Genomic DNA, 19335 nt, shown 5'->3' with positions numbered 1-19335 from the left:
ATCGACAACTACAGACTGCACAAGCAGCAATTGCTCGTACGGCAGAGAGAGAAAAAAACCACTCGGTAATAATAATGAACCGGAGAAAAATGTATCTTTAATGGTAATAGCTTACACGACCTACAGAAAACCTCGTGCCGGGAGGGAGATTGGGGACAAGGGGCAAGTCCAGATCATGACGTGTTTGCAGCTGGAGAAGGAAATACTAACTTGGCTGGAGTAAACCAGTTGGTGGAAGATAGAGAGCGAAAACAGTGCCTGCTTGGTTATGTCAGTTTTTCCCCGGTGTAAAGCAACTGCTAACATGATCAGTGTTGGCAACCAAGAACCAGAGGAGAGGAATCGAGGGTGTACAGCAGCAGTAAGCGACGGTTATATTCATCATAAAATGTTGGAGAATTTTGCGCTGGCTTTGTGCCAGTTCAAAGTATACAGCGCCATCTCTTTCGCTTTGTTTGCGGTCTCTGGATCAATGAAAGGCCATCTTTCCCACATACACACACGTTGAGCAGTACAGTTTTTTCCCACTGTTGTTGGGCGGAATTAGCCCCGAACAACAACCGGCACAGAAGTACGGTTTATTGTTTTGAACCTGCCAAATAGGAGGAAATTTATGGGTCGACTCATTGTTTGTTTGCCGGGTTTTTGTGTGTGGGCTCGAATATGTGAAGAAATCTGGAGAAAATCCGATTATTCAATGTTGGGTGAAATTTCCTAACCAGCGCTTGTTACGTTCGTAATCAGTGGATTACGTAAGTCATGGAAAATTAGCCCCCTGACGGCCGTCAGGTTCAGTCGGTTTTGAGCTGAAATTCATTTCATTTCAGTTCAAATGACATTTATCTCTGAGTAAGCCCGTCACTCTGTGGCACCTTCAAGGTAGTCATTTATCATTTAATTTTGGTGAAGCACAGATGTTGACATTCGAAGACAAAAAAAGCATTGATCCAATTTTGTTAACACCGATCGGTGTCCATATCGCCGCCGGGAAGGTCAACGCTCGATCCGCTGCAGAGCAAAGCCCCGCAGGCTAGCATCTCTTAAGCCCCCAAAAAGTGGATGCGCACCGAAGCGAATCGCTACCGGGCGGCCCTTAGGCGGTCAGGGTCACCTAATTAAACAGTTCAACCATCAATCATCGTCGTTCCGTTTCAAGTTTGTCCGGCGGCGGCCCGAAAAGGCCGGAATCAATCACGAGAGGCTATCTCTATTGCGTTTGTGGTGCCTCATTTGGGAAATTGATGCACAATCGAAAGGTGATTGCACGGACCGGTTTCTCTTTAGTGTTCGGTTTCAACCGATCTGATAATCTACGAAGGATTAATGATCTAGGATTGTTGGAAAATAAATTCATAAATGAGAAAAATGACTAACTTGACCTTTAAGCAGAAGTTTTTTTTGTTGTCTTACGCAGAACTTAAAAGAACTCAAAGTAATTTGAGAAGCTTTTGTTCAAATATCAATCATGTTTTTGCTCTGTCTAGTCCTTGACACTTTAAACGAAGCAATAAACAGCGATTGATTTCGTAGTTCAGGTCTTATAGTTACTCAAAAATGTCTTTAAGTTCAATTCCCGTTCGGTTTTTGTTTCAATTTATTACATCTTATTTTTAACCTTTTAAAATAAATATATTTTGTTTAAAGTTGATAACAAAACAAAATATACCCCCCCCCCCCCTTCAGTTATGAATCGCTTTTTTTGTTTCACGTTAAAAAAAGTTTGACTCAACTGGTGATTGACAACGATTATTCTGTGTAAATAAACAATTTTCCAAATGTTTCATAAAAAGGACCGAAACAATTGAATGTAATTTTTACAAATACTTGCACCTTATGAATTTTTAGAAACCTTTTTAGAGCATGAACGTGCATCAGGGCCCTAAACGGTAGCTTTACTCTAGGAACCGAAGCACGCGGAAAAAATCTCTGTAGGCTGGTCGGTAGGTGTTTCCAAAAAAGGATATACAAAACCTTCTATCAATACCTTAAACCTTAAGTGGAATGAAAAAGAAAGAAAACAGTATGGCAGAAATTCGCTAATTTTTTGTCGACTTCCTCCAGTTACTGCTGCAGTGCCGAAGTCGGATCCCACGAGAAATACAAAAAGTAAAAAAAACTTGCTATGCCATTTTTGCATAAAAAATCAGCCCCCCTAGGATTTTTCCTTAGTTACGCCAATGCCTAGGCTCACACTGCACTGATATGAATCGGCACGATTTATCCAAGAGATTCGACACATAGATTTCAAAATAGCGCTGCACACGGATTGGATAAAGTTATTTTATGAAAATAAATAGAAAATCACTATCAATTAAAGTGATGCTGCACATGCTCTAAAATTTTTGAAGCACTCATGAATTACGTAATATTTGCACATCTCTTTCAAGTGGAATACACTTGAATATGCCCTAAGGTTTCATTGTAGTGATTTTCATGTGCCAAACACATTCGAGTCATCTGTTTGGTTTTTGTAAGTCAAGTGGCAGCTGTATTGAACGAAGAAAAAATGGCGAGTAAACACAGCAGCGGGTCGCGTTCTATTGTAGATGTTGCTGGATTCCCGGATTATATACGAAAGTTTTTACAAAGTGAGTACATACCTAAATGTTTTTTTTTTATTATAATTGAATCAAATCGTTTTTTTAGATTCGGAAGTAAATGAAGGCGATCCAACGGCAATTTTACAACTTCTAATCAAATCTAGCTTGGTGACGCTTGTTCAGCAAGAGGGCAACGAAACGATAATTTCGATAGAGGTATACCTAAAGTTTTAAAACAAAAATATTGCTAATAATATGTTTTGTTTACAGCCCGATGAGGATTTACCTCTGGCTTCGCGAGAAAATTTGGACAGGGACAATTCCACTTTGGATTCACCAGCCTGTGCGAGCTCAATTCTGCAGGATTGGGAATTTACGCAAGAGGTAAAATTTAATTTCAGAAATTCAAACATTGATTTAATTAATATTTTGTGATATTTTAGGAGTTGTTGGTACCTGATGCTCAGCCTGTTAGAGATAACGTTGTGTCAAGGCAAAATCAAAGCAATTCTACCGGAAATATATCTGTGATCTACGTGAGTAATATTTTTTTATATGTTCTATATGTGGAACATTTACTTCAAATCAAACTTTCAATCGAGTCAGATTCGATGGAGTTTGATTTTGATGACGTACTCAAGGATACCGTTGCGTTCGATCGAAAGCCGAAACTACTTCGCATTCATTAATGTAGGTGTACGTTTCTAGCCGATTGTCTATCATGCCTAATCCACTCAATCGTGCCACTGCAAATTGTGAACAACCACAGTAATAATGAATTAACTTGTGCAACTTCGTGCTTTCAGTGCAATATATTTATACATGTAACCTACGCTAAACTAGTCTATCATCAATTGTTACAATCTAGTTTGATTTGTCGTGAAATTTATATGCATAAGGTTCATAGATCCATTTTAGGTTATAGAATTATATTTAACAATTATAAAACCTATACTTGTACCACGCACTTTTCAAAAGGCCTAACTGCAAGATGCAAATATAACGAGTGAAAGTAAAGTTCTTATCTTGTACTACTGTTAAATAACTCACTCTTTCTGTTTTTTTGACTGTTTACATCTTGTAATTATGCGTTTCTGAAAAGTTTGGTTATAATAAATTTGATTTTCTATCTAATCAATAAACAAACATTCCATAAAATTATTCGCATTTCACATTATTATCATTCAAAAACCGAAAGAAAATCCTTTTCAAATGAAACAGAAGTTTATTTCAGATTCAAGATACAATCATTGTATTGCAATGTGATAGCAAACGAATCGAAAGTGTTTTTCTGTTTCAAATGCGGCGATAGGCGACAGATGAATCTGCAGTGTTTTGCACATGAATCTTACGTGCTTCATCCAGTAGTGCAAATTTAAGTGTAAAACACTTTAACATGACGTGTCGATTTGTTTCCGTGTGATAGTCCAAGCAACGCAAGCGTCGAGTACAGGAACATGGGTGGTTTAAGAAAACGCACCTGGAGAAGGAAGAGATGCGAAGATTTGGCTTAAACTCCACAAAAAATCACAACTTTGCTGTCGATTGAAACGCTTCGTTGGACCCTTTATTTTTTATAAAAGTGTTACTTTTTGCCAAAAACCCTGTTTTTTCTTTGATTATGACTACAAAAAGGCATCGCGTTGCTTCATTCTATGTACAAAGTGATCTTCCGTATATTGTTCTTGAGACTGAGACGGTTGGCGGAAGCTATTGTCGTTGAATAGCAGACTGGTCTTCGAGAGGGATCGACAGATTCTAGGTGAATCAAGAGAATGCAAGCATCTGTTTGTGGATCTCAAAGCGGCGTTCGACTCAGTCAAGCGAAATAAGCTGTGGCTGAGAATGATAGAAAACATCTCTAAAGCAACTGGCGCGCTTTAAAAGCTGCTGCTCAACATTGCCTTAGAAGCTGCAGTACGGAGAGCCAACGTGGATAGAAATATCTCATGGTTTTGCGGGTGATATCGATACAATCAGGATAAAATCGTAGAGCTGTGGCCCTTCAGGAGAGAAGCGGTGAGGTTGGGGCTCATCATCAGCTTTGGTAGCTAATAGAGAACGTGGGAGTACTAGTGGTGTTGGTGCTGAGGTGGTGGTAGGTGGAGAAATCTTCGAAATGGGCGAGGAGACAAAGACCCGAACAGACAGATGCGACAGATTGTAATAAGATATTGTATTGAAGAAAAATAAAGCATCATTAATGAATAAGCAAAAACCAACAACTAACAACTGTTTTTATAGATAGCTGTTCATGATGGAAAACGGTTTTTTATTTCAAAGTAACTAGCGACACCTCTGGTTAACATTTATATAGTTCCTGAATTCCTTACCCATTGATTAAATGTGAATTATTTGCTGATCATTTTCCTACTGTTTTTATTACAACTGCTGCTACTACTGATCAAGCTGTACTCGCCGCTTTCGTTATCCCAATACACATAATTTCGGCTGACGTTTCAGAAATAACCGAGGAAACGCTCCAGGACCTGATGATATCCCTGTTATCGTTTTAAAAAAATACATGGGAGAACTTTCCAATCCACTAGCAAAAATATTTAATTGGTCTTTACAACAAGGCAAATTCCCAGCTCTTTGGAAAAAGACAAATATCTCTGCGCTACACTATCGTGGTATAACATCACAAAGCGCCTGCCCTAAATTATTTGAAATGATTCTCAGTGATCACCGGCTTTTTAACACACAAGGCATCATCTTTCCTGATCAACGCGGTTTTTATCCTGGTCGTTCTGTGACAACTAACTTGGTTTGTTTCACTTCGGACTATATCGCTCATATTGGAAACGAAAAACAGGTGGATGCTGTCTACATAGACTTGACTTGCATTTGATAAAATTAACCATCGAATGTTATTTCACAAACTAACTAGAATGGGTCTTTTCGAAGACATGAATAAATGGTTGCAATCGTACCTAATCGACAATACACGAACACAACTGGCGTTCCACAAGGGAGTAGTCTTGGACCGCTCTTTTCCGTTTTGTTTGTAAATGATGTCGCAGCTCGTCTTGGAAGAGGCTGTATGCTGTTCTATGCTTATGAATTGAACATTTTTATGGTTTATGGTAAAAGCTGCAAGCTGTTGGATATTTTCAAAGATTGGTGTCAGAAAACCTAATGACTATCAGTGTCCAGAAAGGTGCTGTAATTTCATTTCATCGTAATCCCATGAAAGCTACTTATATAATCGGACGTACACCTCTAGCTCGTGTCAATGGAATTAATGACCTTGAGATACTACTTGATGAAAAATTAAGTCGTCAGCTAGAATTTGTTATAAAGGTGTCTAGAGATTTCACTAATGTTCATTGTCTGGTATTGTTATATTCGGCATTAGTAAGATCGATTCTGGAATCGTCAACTGTAGTGGAGGCGCCATACCAAACAACTTAGGTTGATAGGATCGTGTGGCTGCAAAGACGTTTTGTTCGTTTCGCACAGACAGGCTGAATCTTCCTTCATATGAACACCGTTGTAATCTGTTGGAAATTGCTACTATGGAACGTAGAAAAAAGATTCAGGAGGCAATGGTCATTTTGGAGAAACCCAGGATAATGCTCCTGGTCGAATTCAACGCAGATCACTGGATGAAATGTTTTCAACGTCGTTCGATCGCTCTGTTTTTGGATATTTTGTATCAATCTCCAGAATAATCCGTACCATCAACAAAACTAGTCAACTGTTCCATTTTGGATGTACCTCGAATATTTACAAACAGAAGTTGCTATCACTTTTTTAATATCTGTTGAGCTTTAGTAATTGAATTTTAATTCATTAAGACGATAACTTGTCAGATGAATTAATAAATAATATTAATAATTATAACAATAATAATTTCATTAAAATTGTATCTTCTTTTTGAATTCCAATGTCCATAATCAAGGGAGCTCCAGAGATAATAGAAAATAGGAATTAAAATTAAAAGCAAATAATAGTATATATATAATAGACTTTTCAGTTGGTCTCGAGGTACGATGCTGACCTAACAAGCCCACTTGTCGTAGGTTCGAGTCTTGGCTCAGGAGAGACTATTAGTGTCAGTAGGATCGTAGCTCCGCAATTGTCCTGTACACAGTTGGCTGTGAAGTCTGTGTATAATAAACAGAAGGTCAAGTTCTGAATCGGAATGTAGCACCAAGGCTCTGCTTTTTAATAGTATATCTGACTTTATTTCTTGAGAAACCTCAAAGCTCTAAACTCATGTTTCGCTCATAAAACCACTGCGTGATTAGTGTTTTTTTTTTACCGACACCCGAGGAGGTGACTCCACCCAGAACCATAACTCACGACCCATTGATTAACGGACCGGCGTCAACGGCTTCGCTTTCTCATGCGATGGAAGGCGTGATCCCAGAGATTGTTCGCCTCAGAAAATCTCCCGGTGTCAGCTTGTATTGAATCTAGACCAGTTAGGTTGGTTGTGAGTGAATCACGCCACCCCACAACCATCGACACCTATGTCGGCGTTGGGATTCGAACCAGGCGTCGAGCGTGGTTGGCAAAGACGTTACCAACCACGCCAGGCCCCTACCTGAGAGTCAAATTTACTCTGATTTGCTTCTTATTTGTAATCTTATTACGCTAATATCTCTGTTTCGATTATAGTCTTTCTGAACGATGCTATTAAAGGTAATCAGCCAATGAATTCAGAAATCATTTATATATATTTTGACAGGAAATGTTGCCAGTTGCTTAAATATTCAAACAGTCGTTTTTTATCATTTGAATTTTCAAGTTCCAACTTAAACAAACGTTTTCATTTTTATTGATAAAACTTTCTCTAAAGCAGTGGTTCCCAACCGGTGGTCTGCGGCCGGTGAAAGGGCCCGCTAAGCTCTTGGTAAAATTGACAGGTATTTTAAATTTCTTTCTAGATATCTCTGTGAAAGCGGATTTTGAACCAAGACGTAAAAAAAATTAGACTTGCAGAAGGATAAGAGACGGAAAAACGCAACTTTATGTTGCAAATTTGTATCTGAAATTTTTTTGAGGGGCCGCGAAGCTCTCTGTACTTCGCAAAGGGGACCGCGGAGCCAAACAGGTTGGACACCACTGCTCCATAGAATAATTTCTCGTTTATGAATAAATATTTTTCATTTTACTTTATTTTATTTTATTTTACCATAGATTTTAGTAAAATATTTTATTGAAGACAGTAAAACATTACTATTCATTAAGCATAGAGCAACAATTGACAACTATTTTTATTGATCATTCCCAGCTGCTTTTCATGAAAAACAGTTTTTATGGATACCCAAGCAACTGGCAACCCTTGGCAACTGACATCTGAATTTCTGGCTTATTTCCTTCAAGTTGCATCATCCAATTGAATTCCAATGACCATAACTACAAGAGTTCCAGAGATATTGGTAAAAGAGGAAAAAAATTAGAAGCAAATAAATTCATGAAAATGCTGAAACTCGTGTCTTGTTCATAATACCACTGAGTGATAAGTATTTTCTATGTAAAAAATTTCCTCAGAAATACGACGAAATTGTTAAATTTAAAATCAAAATACGCACGTTTGCTAAAAAACGCAATTTGATTTTTCAAATGTAATATCAACATATCTAGCGACACTACACTTACTTTCTTCAGGAAAAATGTATCAGTTCATTTCTAGACATTATGTACACTGGTGGAGAAAATAATAGGTGTAAGCATTACTTATAAAGTCATCTGTATTTCAACCTCAACCTTTAGTGGAAAATATAATAGGTGTATGGTAAACTATACATCATGACATCATTGATTTACCGCTTTCTGTGATTGAAAACAGTAAGTCTGTACTAGGTGGTTAAGCCCTGAAATACCGGGAGAAATCATAAACACGAGTGTAGTGTAGATAAACTAGTTCAAGTAATGACCTCTGAATACTTAATTGGGTGGAAAAGACATCCTTACATGTATAATAGCCAACAAAATGCAACTTGAACAGGAGGTGACGACTAAAATAAACCGAAACCGCCTGATTGGTTGTTAAATCGGAAAGAATTCGCAAAAAAGATTGGTATTGGTAAACACCATCTAGAGAATCTAAAACTATTTCTCGCTTTTTCTGGTACGCCTAGCATAATGTCAGCTATCTGAATTTACTTTTGTTTCGTCACCTCACACCATATTATTGAAATAGCTGACTCCATTGTGGTTGGAATTCTTCAGGTAGTGTTCAGCGAATAGACCTATTATGTTATCCACCACCTTCATAATTAGAAGCAGTAAAGGGTTTTTGACGAATTTCTATCAAATAAAGGAAAAGATCTGAAGGATCGAGGAGTGATCCAATCAGCACCAAAGTTATATGACCTTATATGAGCAACTTTATACTGAGTGCATTATAAATTTCAAACTGCTTGCGCATCCCAATATTTCATGTTTTGTACAAGTTAGAACCTTGAATGTTATGAATTTTATCATTTTTAGACTTTTAAAGCAAAATCAAATTATTTTCATTTTAATTCATTTGTTGTAATAATGGCAAACAATATTTTTATATCTAAGTTGCGAGCTGTAAGTGCCTTGGTAAATCGTTGAATTTTCGCTCAACTTTTATTGCTAACGCTCTAATTGTTTAACATTTAGTTTTTTTGCCTAGTAATGCCCGGTTTTTTCCTCATCCAGTATCACAATGAATATTTCTCTCCCTATCCTAAGCGTGAAACACCTTATTTTATAGTCTCACTTCACTCCTATTTTCATTACTTTTTTTCAAACATTCATTGTATCTAAAGCTCAGCCAAAATTGATAAGTTCTGAATATGGTGTTCTATGCGAGTTTCTGATTTGTTAGCGCTCTGGAGACCTTTAAAATTTTGTTCCTGTTAACGGTTTGCCACGGTAGTATAAGATTATTCCCCATCCCTATAAATGTTTTATAGATTCTCTCAATTTAAGCATTGGTAAAATTCGAGATTTCAAGCGGCATCTAAGTATTTTCATTTTAAATTCATGACTTTTTCGTTTTTTTAGACGGTATATTGTCACAGTAGTTTTGTTTTTAGTTTTGATGTAGAGTCGAAATGGACGCCTTTAAAGCTATTGTTTGCTGTAAAACCGCTTTACAGCTAAAAAAATAGCCAAACGTTTTTATTTTGGAAACACTTGCAATGGTTTCGAACAAAGACTGGAACGCGCAAAAATTGGTCGACAAAAAAATCGTCCCTTTCAGTCAAAATTCGTAATACAAAAATCTTTCTATTTTTATTTTAGTAGTTCAGTTTGCCAAATCCAAACTGCCGTGCCATCCGCTTAACCCCTTTCATTGAATTTTGTACAGTGGTCTTATCGACCTTATTCGTCGCCAAACGCCAGCTAGATTTATTCTGCTACTCGTTTTCGATGGATTTATTAGTTTTTTTGATGTTTCGTTTGCCCAAGTCTAAATTCTGTTCGATAGAGCGGAAATCTGAACTGTTAGAAGGGTTGTGGTCTAAGGGTATCACAACCACGTTGTTCGCATCGTACCACTCGAACACCTTTTTCCCATAGTGGCAGCTTGCCAAGTCCGACCAGAACAGCACAGGCCTTTTATGTTGCTTTAGGAATGGTACTAGCCGATTTTCCAGGCACTCCTGGACGTAGATCTCTTGATTTACGGTTTCGTACTGATGAAAATGCCGCTTTTTAGAACACACATACATATGGCCTGCTAGACGAGGTATTTCTTCGGGAACTTCGATAGTTTGATGGTTTTGAAATTCAGGCCACCTTTCCTTTTCCTGGTACAGTATAAAATTCCTGTCCCGGAAGCTACTTGAAATCAAACTTCACATAAGATTCGTCACCCACGGTCGAACTTTGTAAGCAGATTACAGTTTTCCGTACCACCGCTTTGCCGAGGTGTTTTGTTCGTAATCTGGGTTCGCCACCTTCATCATCTTAAACGTCGACCACCCGACTTGTTTCTTGCCTCGCTACACATTAGTATGGGAGACAATGAGCTTGCCAGTGACGTATTTGATGGAGAGGTTAGGATTCCGCTTATAACTCCCTGCCACCTTCTTCATCGTCGCTGCCACGTCCGAATTACGATTGCCGCCGTTTCTAGGCTTCCTGGCGGTCGATAGACGATCCCCGAACAGTTTTGAAATATATGTTACGGTCGATTTGGCCACATCCAGCAATTTTGCCAGTTTGGCGTGCGAACGTCGGATTCTCTTGCTGCGCGAGCAAAATTTTGACACGCTGTTCCTCTTGCTTGGACGCCATTATGAAAACTGGAGAGCAACCGGTGAAAATTCATTTTAGCAACCATTGTATATACACTCAACTTCCAAATGCAACATTTCATGTTTTTTTTAATGCATTTTTAACAGAAATATACCAATTTGAAGTCGACCAATTTTTGCGCGTTCCAGTCTTTAAATTTAAGCATTTCGAGAAAGTTTAAGTAGCACATTTAATTTGGCGACGCAAATTTGACCGGATTTAGGTAAATCTTGTACAGGGCATTAAATCTGATTAGTGAATGTCTTTTCTGTCCTGTCCTGTCTTTCAACAGGATTTCCCATTTAAGAGTACAGTCTATAGAGCAAAAGATGGAGTTTGAATTCCCAAAAAAGTTCACTTTTTTAGTAAATATTCTTGTACAAATATTTGACCGTAAGCGAGAAAAATATACTCGAGATTTTCGGGTAAAACCTGAAGCTGTTTCGATTAATCATCCTTCAAAACTGATCATAATTCTCGTTGTTCTCCTAAACTACAACAAAACAGCCATAAATCCCTCATAAGATCAAAGAGGCGGCTATTAGAGAAGGTACTCGCTTAAAACTCTATATTTTTATCTATAAGACTCATGACGACATTCAGAAACTGCTCAAAACCATGAAAAATATTGTTTACATATTTACATCCAAAATGAATATCACCGCAGTTGAAATAGCTAAATCGACATGCATTTTCAAAATTTATATTTGAGAATTTCCAAAAAAATTGGTAGCATTCTCAGTCACGATTTTTATTAGTGTTCCTGCCTATCTTTTTGAAAGTCGATTACAGTTTGTTCACCATTTTTGTCGACGATTTTATGTTATTTGTTCATAAAATACCTTTAAAACAAGAACTTCTTGTGCAAGACTAACAACATTTTTTTTAGTATCGCGATAACTTCGCATTTACTTATTGTTTTTTTTTTTCAAAAAAAATAGCTGCGCTTGAATAAAACTTGTCTTAACTTGACAAACTCATATATTTATTTTGTTCAACTCTAGAGGCAGATTATGATTTTCATGTACTGCTATCGATAGCAAGAGGAGTTAAATTACCTTTATAAAGAGAGAAAATTTCAGAATTTATGACTGGTAAACTTATGGCTGATAAATGTCGAAAATCACAAACACAAATCACTTTCCACCAAAATGAAGCAAACATATCCACAATCCAATCAAATTATCACGAGTAACGTGCGAGAAAATTGCCCGAAAATCTACTTATACGAGGAGACAATCAGATTTACCCGAGCCGGAGAATTATGCCCGCAACCCGGGATGGGAAAAACGGACAGAATCCCATAATTGCACCCACCGGCAACCCATCCGTTGGAAATTCTCCAAACAAAAACCATCCCGTGCGCACCGGAAAACCGCAAGACTGATTCGATTTTGATTTACATACATACGATGCACATGCATCAATGAGGAGGAAAAGTAGGAAAACTAGAGAGCGCGCTTCATTTTAAATAACCGATTCAGCGGCTGATGCGTTCCGTGCGATTCACAGGGCTGCGGTCGATTGCGCAATTCCGATCACATCACCGATGGATGGATGGATGAATGGTAAGGCACATCCAATCCGTCCACGGGTAACCGGTCCCCATCGAACTTCCTCACTTTTCTCCCTTTTCGCGCCGCACCCCGATTAAGGTCAAGTTCAATAGTTTTCCCTTTCAGTCGTTGGGTTTTATAAAACGCAGTAAGCGCAGAGCCGTCGTTATCTGCGAACGGTCTCATTAACAGTTCTTCTTAATTATGGTTCCTAGACGTGTGGCGAGTCGAGTTTTTCCACCCGTTATACGTACTTTATTGTCAGATCAGTAGGGGAAACACATTCAATAGGGTGCAGTTGCAAGTTTAGGATTCTACTTTCTAAGTACAGTAACTTACCGTCTTCTGAAACCGCATTCCGTTATCCTGTATCCGCTTGGGGGAAAGATTTTCACTTCTCGTGCAACAAATTACTACAACAAGCTTCACTTTACGCAACTTTTAGCTAAATTTCTATCCTATAAAAACAAAAATTAAACAAAAAAATATTACTTATAAATAACATACACTGTTTCAACGCATCCGCCAACTAGATTTGGGGGGTGCGGCTGAATTTCACTTTCAAATCGAAAACCCGGAAGGACAAAATCCGTCATCCATCATATTAATAATCGACCGTACGAAATAGTGGAGCAAATTATGAATGCCTGTCTCGTCCCGAAAACACTTTTGCTTTCTGCACCGCGTGCCTGCCGATCGACCAATCGAGCGGGGTTTCCATTCAATTCCTTTGGCTTAACGTATTCCAATCCCGTCCCTGCTGCTGCCAGTGTGCGCGATCATTCGATCGATTTCGAAACACTACTTTTCTGGCTTACACATGTAGCACACTGCCATTCGCTTGGCACATTATTTGTACTGGCAGCCCACCTCAAATCAATGTACGAACACGTCGTTAGTCACTGATCCCGATCGATCGATGCAGGGCACGGCCTTTCGACTGGTATCCACGCAGCGTTTCAATACGAAAATTTCCCGAAACACATTCCACACAATCAACAAATCCTAAGGGTCGTGCGCGTGGGGTCGTCCACTTGCAATACCAACCTACACAAACACACACAGACACGTACGCGAGCCAACGGTTCACAATCCGCACTGGTTGACGTTCTTTAACGAAATGATTTTCTTGATCTATCCTGCTGAGTATTTTATAACCTCCTCTTTTCCAGTGCCACTGCGCGCACTCGATCGGTCTACTGGGCCCAGCGCTCTCGACACGAAAAACAGCGAGATTTGAGCACCGCTCACCTTAAGACCCCCCAGAGCTCAGACAATTTACAATTGCACCGTACAGCAGTAGAGGTCTCAGCACGGTTTTCTCACAACCAATTGTGAGCTACTACTACTTCTGCTACCGTTTACTACCGCTCTGAGTAAATCTGAGTAAAGAGCGATCGAGCGAGTGCTGGAGAGAATCGCGCCAGAGCCTTTTACCAGCCGGTGGAAGAATTTCAAAAAGTAATCATCCAAACAGTAGCAATAACAACAAAACAAGGCTTTCGGCTGACACCAATTTCACCACTTTCACCTCGTTAGAACTAATTGGTCGTGTGTTCCTTTGATCGATCGCTCGCTCTAGGTCAAACGCCCCCGAAATAAAAAAAAATCCTTTGTTTTACTTGTCTTCTGTTGTTCGCCCCCCTAAAAGGCCCTTCGTCATCGTCACTAATCATCTTCCTGGCTGATGGCCGCGGTGGACCGAAATTGGTCGGAGAAAGCATAACGACGATGGGCCCCTAGCAAGCTGACAAGCGAGCCGTGACGATCACGGATGGCTCCAAACGGAATCGACGTCGTCATTGTTGCCGGGCCATGTTTTGTTTTGTTTTTGCGCCAAGATCACGTCGTTCATCGACCGCGCTAAATTGAGCGCAAATTGTTGCCATACCGCCGCCGAGGTATGGCTTCCGGTAGGGTGCGAAACCACCGCCACCTCCATCGCCAGGTAAGTAGGAAATTGGAAATTATAGACTCGTTTTAACATACCGCTACTAATAGGAACTCCGTCCATCCTTGAAACGAGAGCAGTAAATGGGAATCGCAACAATCAATTGGTCAAGCCCCTCGAGTGGTTGGTTAGGCCCAGCGCCTGCCGGGTTCGGTACCTTTCTTTTGGCATTTGGGTGTTGCTACAACAATGCCTTGTTGACCCAATCAATGAGAAGCGGGGAGAAGTCTGTGACCAAACTCTTTGACGGTCACAATAAAATCCATTGGTCGCTGAGCCAGCTTGATCTTTACTCGTATTTATATTGTATTTTTTTTTAGTGTCAGCAGACCGCAGTGCCAGGTCCACAATTTGTGTTTGACGATGCCTGTTGTTTGTTTACACGTATGAATAATTGTCAGTAAATGTCTAAGCAAAAATTATGCATTTACATACTCCAATGTTATGTTTGAGTTTTGGTTAATTTTTGTTTAATAGCCTCGGTTTGGTGCCATTTTGCTTAGTTTTTGTATATAAATTATTTCTATTGTTTGTTTATATGAATTATTTATTTAAACTATTTTGTTGTATTTTGCATGTATATAAAATTTAAATTTAAGAGAAAACAAGTCGTAAATTAGGTAAAATCAATAAATTGTTCTAAAAAATCAAATAATGATAAATAAAACCCTGGCACCAAACTAAACGATAAGTTTATAAAAGCTTCGAGTCGTCGGGTACAAACAACGGGGCGGTGCGCTACGCGGCAGGGAGGGTCTACGATGGAAAGCGGACAGGTTGTAAATAAAAAGGTCGGATAGCAAATATGCGGGAGAATTTTTGATTATAACCCGGAGGAGTGTAGTCGCGCGTTAAAGAACCAGTGTCGAAGTTTTGGCGGAATAAAGCCCTTAGTGAGACCTTTTGTGGCCAAATTGGAAGGCCATTTTGTACGCTTAGTTTTGGCGCGTCGTTGAAAACCGCGGCCGTGGTGAAAGGCAAGTTACAGCCAGTTGGAGCCATCCAGAGTGCAACAGTGACACCCTCCGGGTTACCCGCCAGCCGATTATCCAGCGATCGACAAGCCGGTGCTACGCTTGTGACGCCCCACTGGTGACCACCGACGCCGCTGCGTCCGATACTACAACGCCCAGCTGGCCAGAAGACCGGATCCGACCGAATAATCCACCGCATCTCTAAGGCAACGAATCAGCCACCCGATCAGCATCTACACCCCCAGCGAGCGGAGTGCCCGACGGACGTTTCATCGCGAAAAATAAGATATGCGCAAGTAATATTATCCCTACTAACCTATCCTTCCCGCGAAAAGTAATTATAATAAAACTATTGTATGGTCTCGTAATTTTCAAGCTGTTCTTTGTTAAATTAATTGTGAGTCCTTTTGACTTGTTTCCGCTCAGTATTAGTGTGTAATCCGTGAATTTCGCTCAGTGACCAACGGTATAGGTGGGTTGAAAGTCCGCCCAATTGAATTTTCTACAGGAGATCAAAGTAACGACCCGGTGCTGGGAAGTAAAAAGCAACTAGAAGCGAGTGAATAGTAACAATTGGCGCCCAACGCAAAATTCAAGAAAAAGTGATTTGCTTCCTAGACCAGAAGCAAATCCCTTTTTCAGACGGACTCCTGGAGAAAATTCATTTCACAATCGTTCATTCATTGTCATTAGATCGATTTAATACTTTAAAGATTTTCCGAAAAAAAAAACCATTATGTGTGAAAAAACGAATCGTTGCGAGTGATGAGAAATCATACTATGGAAGTTCCGTCAGTTCCGTGCCAGTTCGAGTAGAAATGTCATACACCGTTTGATCGTTTTTATCGCTTGCGTTTGGCAGTAGCAATCAATCAGCCTTGTTTATATTGCTTCATTTTCGGTTGTGTGATTTGGTGCGATAAGTGCATTTGGGTTTTATTATTTAAATTGTGGGTGAAAAATTTATAATTCCGTTCATAATTTAGTAGTGAATGAAAAAAAAAATGAGATGGCTGTAGCGCGTCTCACATTTGATCAAGCTAGTGAGCTGTTGTTCGAATGGTACTATGGAATAAGAGTGGAATATTTGACTGATGAGGAATTAGATCACGAATTGGTTTCTCGTGCAGTTAATCTCTCAACAGGTCTCGACAGATCGCACAAACGCAAATGGTTGAGAAATCAGCTAAAAGCGGAAAAAGAAGGGAATGGTGATATATCTTTGCGAACTTTCGGGGGAGATCCAAATCAAGAGCTGCAACAATGCATGCTTAAGTTTTCCGAGTTGAAAAATGAGTTCGAGTTGGAAGTGAGTGAAGATGCACGGAAAGTCATTCATACAAGAATGTTGTGGCTCAGTATTCGCATGATAACGGCTTTGACTGACTCACGGGAATCACCAAATTTGCACGGTCAGGTGCAAAACGCTCTTGTCGAGTTTGCTGAGGGTATTGAGGCTTTGTTTAGGTCTGTTTCACCGACTGATGAGGAAACCCCTGCTCCCCCTGATATTAACTCAACTGTACCACGACCTGTTCCACCAATAGAACCCCCTGGGGACGAAAATAGTTCTGACGGTGTTGCAAACGGCAGATTAGTTACTCGAGTAACTACATTGAGTCAGGAAGACTTGGACTGGATGCACTCTTTACAAGCTAGAATTTTCGAATTAGAGACTGAGCTGTTAAAAGTGAAATCCAAGCAAGATGCTGGCACGCAAACCGTTAGAGACGATATTCCAACTGGTCAAGCTTTCCAGGATTTTTCCAACTATAATAACCTTCCGTTTTATTCCAGTGCTATCCCGAATCATCACTCCATTCCGGATAATACCCATTTTCAAAATCAGAGCCCCAACCATCATTTTCAAACTCCTAATCCTAACCTTAGTCCTTTTAAGAATCCTAATCCTTTCACTACATCCCATTTTCCGAACAACAACCAACAGTCAACTCAGCGCAACATTTCAAATTTTGCCCAACCATCATATCCAATTTCAAACCTACCTATTCCTCACCAACCTGCTTTACCTATCCCAAATCGGCACACTCTACCTGTGTCCAAGTGGAATATAACGAAATATGGGGGCGAGGATCAGGGATGGAAATTGAATGAATTCCTGGAACTTGTTCAGGCTTTAGCTCAAGCTGAACGTGTTTCGGAAAACGAACTTTTTGAATCTGCGATTCATTTGTTCACTGGATCAGCCCTTAAGTGGTACATGACCCAGCGGGCAACTGGCAGATTGCTTAATTGGCAACACCTGGTTTTCGAGTTGAAACGTACCTTTATGCATCCAGAGCTTGATGCTTGGATAAAGAAACAAATTTACCAACGACATCAACAAAGGAATGAATCGTTCCATGATTTCTATTTTGAAATAGAAAAATTATTCCGTACAATGAACGTACAAATTCCTGAGTATGAAAAATTACAAATTCTGTTGCAGAATATACGACAGGATTACAAACGGGCCCTGACGTTTATTCCGATCCTAGATTTAGTCACGCTGGTGTCTGCGGGACAGAAACTAGACTCGATAAACTCATCAGCTTACAACAGAGTTTTCGGCAACGAAAAAACTGTCCATACAGTCGATGAAACCAGTACGAAGTCGAAAAAGAAAGCTAAAACCCAACCATCCTCTCCGCAAACTGCTGCCCCAGTCAGCACTGTTTCGCATCCCAACAAAAGCCTCAATACCACCTCTGCCAACACACAAGATAACTCTCGCCATAACCAATCTTCTTCTAGACATGTTCAGCCGACCGCCATCTCACAACAGAACCAGAAAGTACCGACTAATTCGGCCCAACCTGAGCCAGTAGCAGGACCTTCTGGATACCAGAACCGTCCGCAGTTAAGCTTGGAAGACGTGGTCAACTCACACGTGCCACCATCCATTCATACGTGCTACAATTGTGGCCGAGCCGGACATCACATGGCTATGTGTCGGCAGCCACGGGGTATTTTCTGTAGCTTTTGTGGTCTTCGCGGTTTTCCAACCAACTATTGTCCATATTGTTTAAAAAACGGTTCTCGCGCGACCCAAAATCGCGGTTCGCAGAACACCGATGCGTAGGAGATGTTTTTTCCGAAGCGAAAAGTCCACCCGCGTACTGGACAGCCGCGCACGATGATTTGTACGAACGTGCCAAAGAAGTTTTACACATTACATACCCAGTAGCGAATGATAACCGACCGTATGTCGATGTCCACATCTACGGATATTCGCTGCATGCGCTTCTTGATAGTGGTAGCGAACATCAACGAAACCGTTTTTTTGAAGCTTAAAAATAAAAAAATGTAACGTTTTCGTAAAGACGTGATTTTGCGGTCCGCCAGCGGAGATGAGCTTAAAGTTTTAGGCGAAGCTCAACTTCCATTCGTTTTTCAAGGATCAGTAAAAATAGTTCCTACTTTAGTTGTTAAAAACCTTTCCATAAATTGCATTTGTGGAATGAATTTTTGGAGGAAATTCAGAATTCAGCCTACAATACGGGATGCTAGGGAAGAGTTTGTTGCCACATTAGCCGATAGTGCCCAGCCTACTTCTGATACAAGTTTGACCGAAGAAGAGAGCGCGGCCATCGACGATGTAAAAAAATTATTTTTGCCTGCCCGTGAGGGAGAATTAACGTTGGCTAACGGTGCTGAACATAGGATAGTTATAAGCGAAGAGTGGAAAAGTAAACCCCCAGTAAGACAGTTTCCTTATGTAATGTCCCCTAAGACGCAGGAACTTGTTGCGATTGAGCTCAACCGGCTAGGCTTGGGAATACTGGAACGAAGCTCGTCAGACTGGTCGTTGAATTGTGTGCCAGTAATCAAACCAAATAAGGTTCGGTTGTGTCTGGATGCGCGCAAGATTAACGAGAGGACGGTGCGAGACGCGTATCCGTTGCCTCATCCAGGTCGTATCTTGGGACAGCTTCCAAAGGCGCGATACTTATCCACCATCGACCTTTCGGAAGCTTTTCTTCAAGTGCCCCTGGAAAAAGATTCGCGAAAGTTTACAGCTTTTAGTGTGCAAGGGAAAGGGTTATTCCAATACACACGGATGCCTTTTGGTTTGATCAACAGTC

General features: G+C 40.1%; 1 protein-coding gene across 3 annotated transcripts in view; it reads right to left on the bottom strand.

Moving 5' to 3' along the window:
* The window catches only part of LOC129718558 (PAX-interacting protein 1-like), a 64879-nt gene extending 51376 nt beyond the window's left edge, over positions 1-13503 (bottom strand). Inside the window, exons 1-2 of one of the 3 annotated variants that reach the window (XM_055669435.1) lie at positions 13373-13503; positions 12665-12783 (exon numbers count right to left, since the gene is read on the bottom strand). In XM_055669435.1, coding sequence (XP_055525410.1) covers positions 12665-12682 — 18 coding nt within the window. In that variant the 5' untranslated portion in view covers positions 12683-12783; positions 13373-13503. The remainder of the gene's footprint in view (positions 1-12664; positions 12784-13372) is intronic. The other 2 variants (XM_055669436.1, XM_055669437.1) reach the window with 2 other exon arrangements.
* Positions 13504-19335: the final 5832 nt, after the last annotated feature.

This window comes from Wyeomyia smithii, chromosome 1 (genome assembly GCF_029784165.1).
Source record: "Wyeomyia smithii strain HCP4-BCI-WySm-NY-G18 chromosome 1, ASM2978416v1, whole genome shotgun sequence".
NCBI classification, from domain to species: Eukaryota; Metazoa; Arthropoda; class Insecta; order Diptera; family Culicidae; genus Wyeomyia; species Wyeomyia smithii.
This window is presented reverse-complemented; position numbering and strand designations above follow the sequence as displayed.